Source organism: Vigna unguiculata, chromosome 9, assembly GCF_037176805.1.
Source record: "Vigna unguiculata cultivar grain cowpea cultivar isolate G323 ecotype 2 chromosome 9, ASM3717680v1, whole genome shotgun sequence".
Classification (NCBI taxonomy): Eukaryota; Viridiplantae; Streptophyta; class Magnoliopsida; order Fabales; family Fabaceae; genus Vigna; species Vigna unguiculata.
The window spans coordinates 1,099,400-1,113,062 of record NC_140800.1 but is presented as its reverse complement, the minus strand read 5'-3'; the positions used below and the strand labels follow the sequence as shown (position 1 = coordinate 1,113,062).

The window sequence follows — 13,663 nt, the reverse complement described above, 5'->3', positions numbered from 1 at the left end:
GGATTTTCTTAACAAATTTTAGTGACTCCATAAGAAGGTTTACTTTGTATTACATAATCGTTTTGACCATAAATTTATAAAATAGGATTATTGAAAATAAATTGGGTTAAGTCGTTATAGGGAGGACGATACAAAAAACAAAGTCGTTGTAGTAGTGGAGAGTTTCTATTATTATGGACAGTGAAGTCGTCGATTTCACTTTTAGTTTTTTTTTTTTTGTTTAACGTTGCAGATTTATATATTTTTTATCAAATTTTTAACTTTTCAAATGTTTTAACCTTGCAGTTTTTATATTTTCTTTTTACAAAATTTTGTTAACAATAGAGATTAATCAATGTTAAAATATATTAATGTTTATTTTTAATTGTATTCCAATTAATTTTTTATTTTTACCACTTATTGTTCCAATAAAAAATAAATAAAAGTGCGACTTCAATGTTCACATGAAACCGGACTACTATACGACGATTTTGTTTTTTGAAAAAAAAAAAAGAAACTGATTGGGTAAAAAACGACTTCACCTTCAATGTTGTATTCACCCTAACAGCTCCACCTTTGCAACTTGACTCTATTTTGCAACAAAAATTTGCACACACCATTTTTTACAAATTAAAGTTAAAATTGATAACAGATATCAAGTTGATAACACTTCTTTTTTTGTATTTTGAAAAGACAAATATTACAATTGTATTGTTTGTAGATCATGTAATCTATTACATGGTACATAACTACACATACATTCCCCTCTCCATCTATTCAAGAATTTCCAAGCACATATATATATATATATATATATATATATATATATATATATATATATATATATCACTCACTATCATCCACCAAAGATTGTACATCATCTCAAAAAATCCTTCAAGCAGTGCTAGTTTGTACAGTCAAATCCACCACAAATAGAAAGCCAGATAACCAATACCAGAAACAACAAAATTCCCAGAACAACTAGTTTAATTTTCATGTTCTGATACCACATCTTTCGATGGACTTGTGCTCCTTGTTTTCTGAAATCTTGAGCCTGAAAATTAGAAATTTCTCAGCCTCGAAAGCACGAGTTAAAGAAGAACAAAAATCATCTATCTTAGTCAACTTTATTCACCTGTGAACGCAATGTCTCTGTCTTATCTGCAAGAATAGTTAGATTTTCTCCTCTATCAATGGCCTGAAAACACAATGAAAAAAAAAAATGTCAAAAGATAATACTATCTTGTCCAAACTTGCAACATCAACATATCGTTTATCTGGCTTGTGAGGAATTCAAGTGTAGAGATAAGAGTCCTACCTTGTCTATGTTTTCTAACATAATACTCTTAACTTCTGAAACTTGAGCCTTCACTTTTATTAGCTTTTCAATCTCTTCAGCATGATCGATTATATACTTCATGTGTGCTTTCATAACTGGTCTGCAAATGTGCATCCATATTATTTAACTTTCTATACAAATTATATGTCTCCGAGCATTAAGATATTCGAAACATCATCAAATATTTAGAAGAGAAGTGAGTGTACCCAAACTCCTTGTTCAGACTCTTAGCAATAGCTGTATCTGCTTTTCCACCACCATATTTTTTCTTAAAGTCTGCTTTCACCCGTTCAAGGAAAGCAATAGAGATCTGTTTTCCAACAGATTCCTTAGCCACAACACAATATGCTGCAATTTACAGAGTTTTAAATCTCAGAAATTTGAAAACCACAAGATTTCAAAACAAACACACTCACATGCATCAATCTAGAGGTTGCATTATTGGTTATCTATACAAACAAAATTAGGCACTATTTGTTAGAAGTGGGCTTAAGCCTCAACCCCACAAAACCGTCCAAGAAAGTTTACTAGAATAGACTCTAATATCATGTTAGAAGTGGGTTTAAAACCTAACTCAATCTTACAAAACCAGTTTGTAAGATGAGGATTGCACCTACTTATATATTATGAATTGATCTTGTTTCTGGTCGATGTGAGACTTCCATCATCGTTGGAATTAAAACATGCAAAGTCTTCGGTTGCGCAAAGGAACATCACAGACAACTACGCATTCATAAGATTAGGCTTTCTATGAAGACTTTCTGTTGCATCAATACCTCTAAAGGGTAGTCAAAATGATCAGGTTTGCATGTATATTACGAATGTACAATTATTTCTTTAGATGAGTGTCATCATCACTCGCCAAATGGAAAAATCAAACACTTGAAGCATAGTAGCAACCCTTAAACTGAACTTAACCCAGATTCTGCTTCTCACCGTTCATTAGTTGCTCCATTTCAGCAATCAAAGGAAAAATCCATAAAATTTGCGAAGAACCCATAAACAAACAAAACCCACCAAGAAAACTAACTCAAAAGAGAAAAAAACCCAAAAAAGAATAGGATCAAGTCACTGGGTAGGGGACATTACCATAACCATCCTCAACCAGAAAATTGAAGGTGTGATGGTCACAGTTGTAAGTGAACTTGTTGTTGGAAGAGGAAAGCTTGTGAAGACACTGAGCCGCAATGGCAGGGAAGTTTCCGGTGAACTCCGTGTACTCGGCCAACACCACCGTCCCACGAGCCACGAAGCTATAAATAAACGATTCCTGACTCATCGCTCCACAACTGAGTCCACTCGGAACTCAGAGAAACACAACACAGAGCTTTCTCTGCTTCTTCCACTCTGCAATTTCAAGGCCACATTTCCATAATTCTCTTTTCTTCTTTTCACTTTTCCATCAAGAAAGAATTTCCCTTTTCTCTTCATAAATTAAGGAATCACAAGTTCAATAATAAGCTTTTGTTTTTCTTTTCTGAAAGCAACCTTTTGTTTTTCAAGTAAGCAACAACTGTAACAAATACTTTTGTTCGTTTATCATCATCTAGTATTGTAAACTTTTGTTACAAAAATTTAATCAATTCTATAAAACAATAAATATTTTTTACCTTAAGTATTTCTGACAAAGTTAATTCCAGTTAATAACACAACAAAGACTATTTAGTCTAACATAAACATAAACAAATCTTCACCATTTAATAATATCTCACGTCGAGTAACGTTGTTCAGTTCATAATCATCAATGAAAATGAAACCTTTGTCTTTGTCGATTTATTATGTTGAGCTGTAATAATCGAATTGACTTGGAGTTTTGACTGCTTGAAAGAGTATCAATGGAGATCAAATATACGACAATTTTTCTCTTTCGGTGCAGTTTTAGTTTAATGTTAATTGAGTTTAATAGTTGTATTTTTTTAGGTTAAATAAATGAATTTAATTAAAGTAAGTAGAAATTAAGATTATTAAAATGTCATGAATTGTATGATTATGTTAGATGTTAGATTACCTTTTTGCTTGATGTGGTTGGGTAAGAGTACCTTCATGATGCGCACAAACTTCCCTAATTATTACTTGAATGCGTGCTTGTGTTTATGTATATATATATATAATATAATATAATATTATTTTTGTAATTTCCTTTTAATTAAAGTAAAAGTTGTTCTCAAGACAGATATTGTATCACAATTTTTATATCACACATATGTTCGTTCATTTGTTTCCTTTACTTGTGAAAGTCTCTCTCCAGTAAAATATATTTATTTAAAAATAATTTTTTTGAAATTTTTTAATCAATACAAATTATTGTCTAAAAAAACTATAACCAGCATTGAGGTCATAAAGTTAGGAAGGAAGAACATATTATGTAGAACAAATATTTAAAAAAGGTAAAGAAAATAAAAGATTAAATATGATTTTAGTCACTAATTTTCATGAATTTTAAAATTAGTCTATTTTTAAACTTTGGATTAATTTAGTCATTCATCTTTCGAAATATGTAGATTTAGTTTTTTTAACTAAATTTTATTAGATTTACTTGATGTACGCATCTCAGTATTGTATTTGAGTTGTTTATACTGTTTGACACATTTTTACTTTAATGTTAAGTTAAATACTATTATGAAACGGACTTGAAATGTAAAATACACTTAATAAAATTTTATTAAAAATACTAAATTTATGTATTTCGAAAGATGAATAACTAAATTAGTCCAAAATTTTAAAATCAACTAATTTCAAAATTTAGTAAAAGTTAAGGAATCGAAAAATCATTTAAAAAAAATAATGGAAAATGAAGAATTATACAAACTTAAAAAGTAAAACAAGTAGGACAATGTTAATGGTGTGAAAGATGAGATCGTAAGCAAAGTAAATGTGAATTATAGAATTTGGAATATTATTATTGATGGGATCATAAGAGAATTGAATATTATCCTAAACAACATTTTAATCAAATACTCTATGAAGTTTAATTAAACCAAACGAAAATACATAAAAAAAACCTATATAAAATAAAATATAAAAATAGTAAAAAATATGTGTTCCGTAAAATAAAGTTGGAGCAATAAATAAGGAAGCTACGCAACTTGGTTGTATGTATATTTCCAAATCCCGCCCAATTGGATCTGTTTATCCTTGTTTTTTCAAAATTTGTGCTCCTTTGTTGTCTGTTGGTGACTTTAACGTTGGTGTTTCTTTCTAGAGTCTTGTTCTGCCCTCAACACTCACCAAACCACGCTCCTCTTCAAATTCATATATACCCAGACAAACCCTAGAACAACAAACAATTCCTCTTCCCCCAAATCTTCCATCACATCCTCAATGGCCAACTCAGATTCCTCTCTTCCTCTATCCAACGTGTGTTTTCTTTCTCTTTCATCATTTATCAAATTCAACCTTTTATTCCAATCCTCAAAATCCGTTCTAATTTTGTTTTCGTTTTCAGAAGAAGGAGAACGTCACTCCCGTTACGTCTAAAATCGCGGTATTTTTTTTTCTTTTTTTACATTTTCTTTTTATTCGTAAAATGGAACTCCCAACGACGTTTGAATCTTCTTTGTATTGTTCCAGGAACTTAATGAATCGAGATCGGAGCTTCTCGGAAGAATTCAGAGTTTGAAGCAGGTTGGTTTTTTTTCTTCTTATTTTAGTGCATTGTTTGTTAGCTATGAAGATTATAGTTCACTATTCTACCTGCTGTTTTGCTGCTGCTGCTGCTGATTTTTTTTTTTTTTTTTAATTTGTTTCTTCGGATCTATCTGTAGGATTTGCAAAGTTGGAGGTCTAAGTTGGATACACAAGTCAAGGTCTATCGCGATGTAAGTGATGATGATGATGATTGATCCATGTTTGCGAAACACTGCATTTTGCTTTATAGTGTCGTCTGAAAAAGATTCATGTGCTTCCTTCCCTTGGAGTTCTTTGCGTGTTTGGATGTATTCTTGTTTAGTCTGTTTCTTTTGAAATAGAAGAAATTAAATGATTGATTATTCTGGCATAGATAATCTATGGCTTAATTTATTATATTTAAAGAGATGACAGGTTATCACTAATGTTTAACAGTTTTTTCTTTATTTTTTTAGATGTTATGTAAACTTCTTAATTATTTTTTTTTCTCTTTGTAAACACTTATTTTGCCGACCTGGAATTCAGGCATAGTTTTGAACTGCAGTTTCGTCTTGATCTTTGACATTCTGGTAAATTGCTGTTGCAATATGGCTGTGGTGAGTAAACACACATTTTCATTGGAGCCACAATTGCGATTGCAACCCACAATTTAAACCATGATTTCGTGTATTTTTTAAGATGACATTTTGGGACTGAGTTGTATCTTTCTGGATGAGGATGACTACATATCGCACGACAGCATTCAACTCAGTTATAAACCAAAGCTTCAAGAAAATATTTATCAGGATGTCTCCCTTGACAAATTCCTGCGAAGTTCTTCTTGGTTTCCCTATTCTTGTTTTTTAACTGGATTAAAATTCATGCAATCCACTCTATTTAGTGGTGCCAAAACCTACTCTTTTCAGTTGCGTGTCTCTTGTGGTCTTTTTTGTACGTGTCCAAATTATCCTATCTAATCTTCTGTCATCTTTTTCTCAATCATTGATGAACTTACTGATTTTCTTTTCTGTATGTCTATAATCATTATGTATCTCGTTCTTTCAGTGTGGTTACACATTCTTCTTAACAATCACATTTTTGCCACTTCCACCTTTCTCTCATGCTGTTCATTTAAAGTCTAGCATTCCCTATCACATAGGGTATGTTTGGGCAAACTTTTTCATTCCTTTGTTTCTGCCTGTGTAATAAATTCCAATTTGTATTGTCCTAATTCACTTCTATTTTTTGTAAGCCATGCTTGTTCCAAGAAAAAATCCAAGTCCCTGGCCCTTACTAATTTATGTTGCAAAATGCAAGACTTCCTTTGTGATGGAGAATGACTACGAAAGAACCAGGAACTTTCTCAGGTTTCAAAAGTTGTAATTTTTTGGGATTTGAAAACACTCAATCCTCAGAATTCAAACAAAGTTACCTTTATTTTGATCTCTATTATTTCACTGTATAGGACTATGTTTTTATCCTATGTTCTGTTCATTCTTCTTCCTTAGATCTCCTAGTTCACATTATGCTATTTTTTTAATCTAATTTGTTAATATTCTTTTTCTACTCATTCCGCCATCATCTTCCATTGTTTAACTTTACAACTATACTCTTATTGCTTCTACACTGATGGTGATTATGTGCGTAAGCGTGACTTCTTTTTATCTGAAATTCCATTTTTTCTGTTTTCTTTGTGTTTCTGTCAACTATTGCTTGTGTTTTCCGGGTTAGCTACTATGTGTCACACTCTGAAGTTGATAACTTCGCAATGCATATTTCTTATCATATCCCCATATCTGTATATCTGGTCTTCCACTGTTTCATGCATCGTATGTCATGTCCTTGATAAACACAGGGAGAAGTAATTTTTGGCACAGTTGGTAGTAGGACCGATAAGTTAGTTAATAAACTCCTCTAATACTATCCACTGCTTTTTAAACAATTTGTAGCACAAATAGACATTTACTAAAAAACTTCCTATCCTAAACTGAAATCCAAAGTGAAGGAGGTAGTAGTCAGCAGAGGTAAAAGGAGTATGTTTGGTTTATCGCAACCAATCTATCCCACTCTCCGTTAGTACTATAGATATAAAATATATTCAAACAAGGAAATTTTGCTTGGAAAATTATTTGTTTGTTTGAAATTGGATCTGGAATTCCTCTTTATTGGTTTTGTAAAACCTGAGGGCAGAATGGGTTTCTATTTGCTTCATAGTCTTTAGCTGGTTTATTAATGCTCATGTTTAAATTTATTGGATAGTTTCTTTTTTGGTTAAAATATGTTTTGTTCGATATACATGAACATGACCCTTGTTTTCAATTTGGTCTCTGAAAGAAGGTATTCAGCTTAGTCTTTATCTGCACAATTATTTTGTATTTTCACGTCCGTTCTTGTCTGTGAATGTTATAACTGTCTATGAGACTCTTAAGATTTATAAACTTCAGACATGAAATTGCAAATGAGCATGACATAAGTCCAAATTTTTATTCGATCACTTGTATCTGTATACATTCTAGATGTTTAACTCTATTCCTAGGTGTGAAGGGGGTCCATTTAGTCACCTATATTTGTTCATGCTGTAAATGTCCAATTCTGGGTTTGAGGGGGTGGAGAGGGGGATTCAATATCCACTTGAGATAAAGCTAATACAGTCTTTACTGGACGTGGACAGCCCTTACCTTTGACATTGATTCTATGAAGTTGAATTAGTTCCTAATCACAAATTCCAAGAACATGTATTTTCAGTCCTTATAAGTAATATTCAATTGGGCCATTATATTTCATAGTAGTTTCACCACTATTTCTTGGTTTTAGTTGACAGGCAATAAGAACTTTGTGCAATGATTACGTTGATATTTTTTTTTTCTATTGGACCAAGTCCATAGTGTGTATTAAATGTATATGCTATGTAGGACCTAAAGTATATTTGCTTCTTCTCTAAGCATAGCAAGTTGGTAAAAAACTCATTTATTGGGTGCGTATATACATTTAAACTTCAGAGTAGAACAACCAACAAGAAATCTGTAAATGTGCATATACAAGTCATTTATTTGCTTACTATTGTAAATGAAAGGATTTTTCATGGTCTGTGGTTGTATTTATTATTATTTTGCTTAGTTCAGTTAGGGTTCACATTATGTGGTTATAACTAAAGATTTAATGAACAATAGGTTACTCGTGTTTTTCTGGTTATATTGATACGTGGGTGAACTCTCTTTTTATCATAACTGGTTTGGATATTACTTCAGCTTCACTCTAATGGGTTTTCATTTGTTCATGCAGGAGCTTTCAGATCTTAAGAAAACACTTAATGTTGAAGTGGACCAACTTCGATTAGTAAGTGTGCTTCTAAATTTTTTCTGTCAAATAAGTTTTGTTGTGTTAAACTTTGTTTATGAAATCAAAATCAGGAATTTCAAGATTTGAGGGCTACCCTTCAGCAGCAACAAGAGGATGTTACCGCTAGTTTAAGAAACTTGGGGGTAAGTCTTGGGAGAATCATTTGACTCTACAACTTGTGGGTCTTTTGTTGAAAAGTTCTTCCCAGATTACGTTGTATTTCTGTTATTAAATGCACCAACATCAATGAATGATTGCAGCTTCAGGATGCCTCAGACGTCAAGCATGCTCCGGCAGAGGAGACAAAGATTGAAGAAGTTGAGAAAGAAGAACATGAGGTGGTAGCAGAAGATAATAGCAGCAAAGTAGCTGAAAATTAAACGGCCTTTAATTTGGAGTATTTGGTACTGCCAGTGTTACACCCTAGATAAGCTGAATGACTCTGTAGTATTGTTAGATATTTGATGTGTTTCATTATTACTATTGGCTGTAATACAGAACTTAAATCAATGGTAAATTTCCCGTTACCCCTCCTAATCGATATTTACTTGTACAAATTGCGGTATGCTTTTGTTTGCTTCTGAATTAGATAAACTAGAGGTTTTCAAGACATAGTAGTTTTTGTCATAACTTTAGCAATATAAGTCGAATGATTTTAATAACTTGAGTGCAGGAAGTATGGTTAAATTCATCATTGTTTTTATTTATTATAAATAAATCATCATTGTTTAGTAGAAGGTAGTCTCAAAATTGTGATTATGAAAATATCAAATGTTTGTTGTCAATACAGAAAATCGTAAAGGTTATACTTTTTTATAGTATTTTTTTAAAGATACCAGCTCACAAAGCAAAAAAGCTCTCAACTCTTGATAGGTGATTTATTGGGTTTACCTACCATATTACTATTATAAGGTCTTAACAAGCTTACCTCATGCTTTGGAAAAGTGCAGTTTTGGATGGGAAGTGAACTATGGCTTTTGTCTAGTCCTAGTCATCCTCCAATTCTCACCATGGTAAAACTCTGCTGTAATTGTATTACCTAACCAGACCTTTGCAGTAATATTTCAATTATATATACCAAGTTTAGAATTTGTATTTTTACTGCCTTATTTCTAACACAATACTATATTAATGTTTCAAAACATAAAGTCACAGAACTATTACTGTATTTTTATTCAATAATTGAAGGTATTGAGATAATTTCTTTACAATCCTGCATGCTGAACAGTTGGAAAAACTTCAACGCAACAATATGTACTAAAACAGCAACATTTACCACAAATATCTAGTTTTGATAGATAACTACAGTGAGAGTTTTGGTTTTCATATGGCAAATCAATCTCAGCCAGTGTGTCAACTCTTACCTGAATTATGTGCATTGCTTGAGAGTTGGGTTTTAATGTCATTCTCAGGTGAAAATACATGACATGCTGATTTTCCTCGTGGGAAGATTTTGATGTGGCATGTAGACACTGGAGATGAAAGAACACTGTAACCAATGTTCAAGGGGTTATGTTAAATTTCCTCTCATCTTGCAGTGGCTTAGATTGGACATTTTCCACCTAGATTTTGCTGCAATCACTTCCTTCATGGATTACTTGATAACAGACAAGTCTATTACTTTCCTTGGCAGTAGATTGGGTGAAATGAATTGGTTGATTTTTGTTCAAACTATAAAGTAATGAATGACCCCTTTTTTTCTTCTTAATTGTTATGCAGGACACATATTCTTCACTGTTTTCTTTATCCTAACTTTTGGTTCTTCTTGATAGTTCACATTATTTATTGGTTCTATGTTGCCTTCTACAATAGAGGAATCCCCCAAATGTCAAACTATGAAATATTAAAATAGTTCTCAATGAAGATAACTTAGTCCTAATCCAACTTGGGCCAATAGCTAAGAACAATCTAAACTGTAAATTATAAAATCTGAAACGATGGTTACTATTATTCATAATAAGACATGATAGAATGCCCATTGATTTATGAAGAAGTTAACAAAGTTGCAAAAAAGAATCTTTTCTATAATCATAACAAATAGCTTCCTCCTACAAACAACAAACTAATATCCTGCAAATGAAACAAAAGCCTAGTACCATTTATAAGAGACAATAAAACAAACAACAAACAATGCAAGCATAGAAAAAGAAACCGTGGATTCAATTATCACAGTACACGAGTGCCTATAATAATAAAGTAAGGCTCACTATTTTTCATAGTATCCTACTCTCCTTTTAAAATTTACAACTACAACGACAACAAGAACCGAGATATTTTCACACATTTTCGTTTCAGTGTTAGCTGAAAAAATTCTATGAACACTAGAGATTTTAAAAAAATTTGTACTTGCAGGTATCTGCGAATAAAATCTGCAACGGATAGAAAATGCATATTGTAAATGGATACTCATAGATAATAGGTACGAATATTTTTTATACCCGCATATTAACAGGGCGGGTATGAATATCATAATATTTGTACTCGTGGATACTTGTACCCGCTACACTAGTTTAAATTAAAATAAATTAAAAAACATGACTAAAACATTAACACATTAATTTTGAATAGATTATCTTTTATTTATTCGTTTTAAAAAATATTCATTTTTTTGTAAACTGTCATTCAATACTTTTTAAAAGGATTACTTGCACTTTGTTTGAAATTTTTTAATGTTATAAACTGTATCTTTATTTGATTTATAGTTAAATATCAAAATTTTCTTTTGTAAATACCCACATGTATCCGTGAATATTAAAAAAATATATGAATACACGCATAATGGATATCCGTAACGATATGAGTACAGATACGAAACGGATATTTATTTAACGAGTAGGATACTATTACTTTTATTCTATCTATCACATTGAAATTCTTAATTAACACGTAAAAAAATTAATATAATTGAATTAAAAAAACTATATTTATTATTTTTAAAATTTGAAGAACAAAATATATTAAAATCAAATACCAATTTTGTGTAAAAGTTAGAAAGTTGGAGTAGAATCATGCTCTATTGCAAAATAATGCAGTAGGAGCAGTGTGCCCTTCTGTCATTGTCACATTATACTTTGATAGCCATTCATCTTTGCCTGTACACTTTGCTCCCCAACAGAGTGCACACTTCCAAGTACATTCTTGGCATTTTCTCTTATTTCTTTTTCATGCCCCACTTTCACTTCTCTTTCTCTTCTTCCAACTCTTCAATCCCTTCAATCCTTCAATTCAAGTTTCAACCACTTTTTCCACTTCCCTCTCTCTCAATCTCTCAATGGATGCAAAACCTCCTCAACTTGCTGCACAACCTTTCAACTATCAGGTACTACTACTACTACCTACCACCTTACCTCAATCAAAAGACTCACAGTAATTACTGCATGCGTAATCTCACTTTTTTCTTCTTCAAATTTGTCCTCTTTGATCTTCTAAAACTAATCATTTAACTCTCTTTGTTTCTTGTCCTAGACATGGTTCTTGAAAGTTTCAATCCACTGTGAAGGTTGCAGGAGGAAAGTGAAGAAAGTTCTGAAGAGCATTGATGGTACTACTATCTCACACTTCTTTGAGCAAAAAGCATGAAAGCAGAATTTTACACCACAAAACTCATGAAAGTAGTCGTACTCCACAATTATATGCTACAAAAAATATAACACAAATCCAGCTTCAAATTTCGTTTATTCCAACTCTTTTTTCGTACACTTTTTCTTATTCTACAGAAAGCATTCTTCTTTTCCCATGCAGGAGTATTACACTGTTGTAATTACTCCCACATAACTAGGAAAGAAGAAAAAGTTTAGATTCATTCTGAATTCTAAAGAGAAGGTTCCACTTTGTAGGTGTTTTCACTGCAACAATAGACCCACAGCAGAACAAAGTAACAGTCACTGGAAGTGTTGCTGTTGAGACCCTTCTCAGGAAGCTCGTCAGAGCCGGAAAACAAGCCGAGATTTGGCCGGAGAATGACGGAAAAATCTCCGGCAATGGGCAGCAGCAGCAGCAGCAGAAGAAGAAGAATGAAGCAAGAGAACTACAGAGGGTGGAAAATTACAAGGGAACTAAAAATGCTTCTGCCAAGTTTAACAGTGAGAAAAAAAACAGCAGCAATAACTCGCCGGGAAAGTCCCCCTCCGGTGACCAGAGGCCGTCGGAGGGTGGTCGGAGGGAAGGTGGTGGTGGCTCTGCTATGAAGAAGAAGAAGAAAAAATTGCAGAGTGGTGGTGGGAATGCAAACATTGGTTTGAGTTCGGTGGAAGCAGCAGCAAGTACCGGTGCACCTGCACACACTGGATTGCAGTTTCAGGATCTGGGCCCAGTGAATGTGAACCCTACACGTCAGTATTTGCTATTGTATCCTTCTTACTACGTTCCATCTTCACCCTACACGTGTGCTGGTGTTGACCAAGATTGGCATCACTTCCAATCACCACCGTTGGTTTCCTTTGAGATATTCAGTGATGAAAACGTTAATGGGTGTTCTGTTATATGAGACTTGAAAGTAAAGAGAGTGTTGCATCGTATGGATATTATTATTATATGGTATGGATATTATTATTATATGGTATGGATATTATTATTATTATTATTATTATTATTATTTTATTTCCTAGATAGTTTACTATCCTCCTGCAATTACAAAGTTTACACTTTTTTTAGTAAGAAAATAAAAAGAAAAAAATTATAATTTTTTTCTTTTATTACTCTTTTTAATGGCCGTTATTTGTTTGTTGAAATGCATGGAGATTCATTAATTTAGAAATGAGATATTATGAAATAAGGAAAGGGGAATGTTTTTTTTTTTTTACACTTTTTACTGCATTTAGATGTGTCTAGAACAAATTGTTAGATTCACACACATTGAAAACTTGAAGGGTATAACAAAATCCTACACAATGTATGTAACTTGGACCACAAAAAGTTATATAGTTTGATTTCAGAATATACCTTGATATGTGTGTGAAAAAAGAATACAATTATACACAGCATTGTATATCAGATCAAAATTTGGATATTGAAATAGTGTATTATTTGAACATGATAAGTTCCATTTACTATACACCTATTTGTGGCTAGGGCATGATTTGTGCTAAGTTTTGGGAACATGTAGGTGTTGGAGAACTTTATTTGTGGAGCAAAAGTTAAAATTCACTGAAGACACTTTTTTGTCTGGTCTAAATTAACAGCGAGAACGGCATTAATATAGGCACCTCTCGTTACTTTTTAAAATTCCAACTTTTTCATCTTTTACACAAAAATATTATTCAGAGAATAAGTTTTTGTTAGGATAATTTTTTTCCAAAGATTTGTGATCTAATGATAGAACTATAATAAAGAGATGTTTGACTACATTTTCTGTCATTTTGTCCTTAAGGATATTACTTAGAATCAAATATATTTCTAAGT

The 13,663-nt window shown here is 32.2% G+C and overlaps 3 protein-coding genes across 4 annotated transcripts; 2 read left to right on the top strand and 1 right to left on the bottom strand.

Moving 5' to 3' along the window:
• Positions 1 to 648: 648 nt before the first annotated feature.
• Positions 649 to 2,781, bottom strand: LOC114164365 (vesicle-associated membrane protein 724-like). Of its 2 annotated transcripts, none has more exons than XM_085666333.1 (5): positions 2,408 to 2,781; positions 1,525 to 1,666; positions 1,298 to 1,418; positions 1,115 to 1,177; positions 649 to 1,019 (listed from the first exon to the last, which is right to left on the bottom strand). In XM_085666333.1, the coding sequence occupies exons 1-5, from the start codon at positions 2,595 to 2,597 to the stop codon at positions 966 to 968; spliced, it is 570 nt and encodes a 189-aa protein (XP_085522459.1). In that variant the 5' UTR covers positions 2,598 to 2,781; the 3' UTR covers positions 649 to 965. The 2 variants fall into 2 exon arrangements, with proteins under 2 accessions (XP_085522459.1, XP_027904809.1); XM_028049008.2 differs by having other exon boundaries at positions 657 to 1,033; positions 2,408 to 2,777.
• Positions 2,782 to 4,411: 1,630 nt separating this feature from the next.
• Positions 4,412 to 8,800, top strand: LOC114162508 (uveal autoantigen with coiled-coil/ankyrin). The gene is made up of 7 exons (XM_028046426.2): positions 4,412 to 4,675; positions 4,764 to 4,802; positions 4,889 to 4,942; positions 5,083 to 5,136; positions 8,207 to 8,260; positions 8,335 to 8,406; positions 8,524 to 8,800. Exons 1-7 carry the CDS (start codon positions 4,640 to 4,642, stop codon positions 8,641 to 8,643), a joined length of 429 nt encoding a protein of 142 aa, XP_027902227.1. The 5' UTR covers positions 4,412 to 4,639; the 3' UTR covers positions 8,644 to 8,800.
• Positions 8,801 to 11,519: 2,719 nt separating this feature from the next.
• LOC114164643 (uncharacterized) lies at positions 11,520 to 12,869 on the top strand. Its single transcript, XM_028049381.2, has 3 exons — positions 11,520 to 11,582; positions 11,729 to 11,804; positions 12,100 to 12,869. Exons 1-3 carry the CDS (start codon positions 11,535 to 11,537, stop codon positions 12,747 to 12,749), a joined length of 774 nt encoding a protein of 257 aa, XP_027905182.1. The 5' UTR covers positions 11,520 to 11,534; the 3' UTR covers positions 12,750 to 12,869.
• The last annotated feature ends 794 nt before the right edge of the window (positions 12,870 to 13,663 follow it).

What these genes read in the sequence shown, in the direction of transcription:
- LOC114164365 (XM_028049008.2), bottom strand. Translation starts at nt 2,597, where the DNA reads ATGAGTCAGGAATCGTTTATTTATAGCTTCGTGGCTCGTGGGACGGTG. An exon ending in TCTGGTTGAGGATGGTTATG is followed by an intron (nt 1,667 to 2,407) that starts GTAATGTCCCCT and finishes TGTAAATTGCAG; the next exon opens with CATATTGTGTTGTGGCTAAG. An exon ending in CAGAGACATTGCGTTCACAG is followed by an intron (nt 1,034 to 1,114) that starts GTGAATAAAGTT and finishes TCTAATTTTCAG; the next exon opens with GCTCAAGATTTCAGAAAACA.
- LOC114162508 (XM_028046426.2), top strand. Translation starts at nt 4,640, where the DNA reads ATGGCCAACTCAGATTCCTCTCTTCCTCTATCCAAC. An exon ending in GAATTCAGAGTTTGAAGCAG is followed by an intron (nt 4,943 to 5,082) that starts GTTGGTTTTTTT and finishes ATCTATCTGTAG; the next exon opens with GATTTGCAAAGTTGGAGGTC. An exon ending in CTAGTTTAAGAAACTTGGGG is followed by an intron (nt 8,407 to 8,523) that starts GTAAGTCTTGGG and finishes GAATGATTGCAG; the next exon opens with CTTCAGGATGCCTCAGACGT.
- LOC114164643 (XM_028049381.2), top strand. Translation starts at nt 11,535, where the DNA reads ATGGATGCAAAACCTCCTCAACTTGCTGCACAACCTTTCAACTATCAG. An exon ending in CACAACCTTTCAACTATCAG is followed by an intron (nt 11,583 to 11,728) that starts GTACTACTACTA and finishes TTCTTGTCCTAG; the next exon opens with ACATGGTTCTTGAAAGTTTC. An exon ending in AGTTCTGAAGAGCATTGATG is followed by an intron (nt 11,805 to 12,099) that starts GTACTACTATCT and finishes TCCACTTTGTAG; the next exon opens with GTGTTTTCACTGCAACAATA.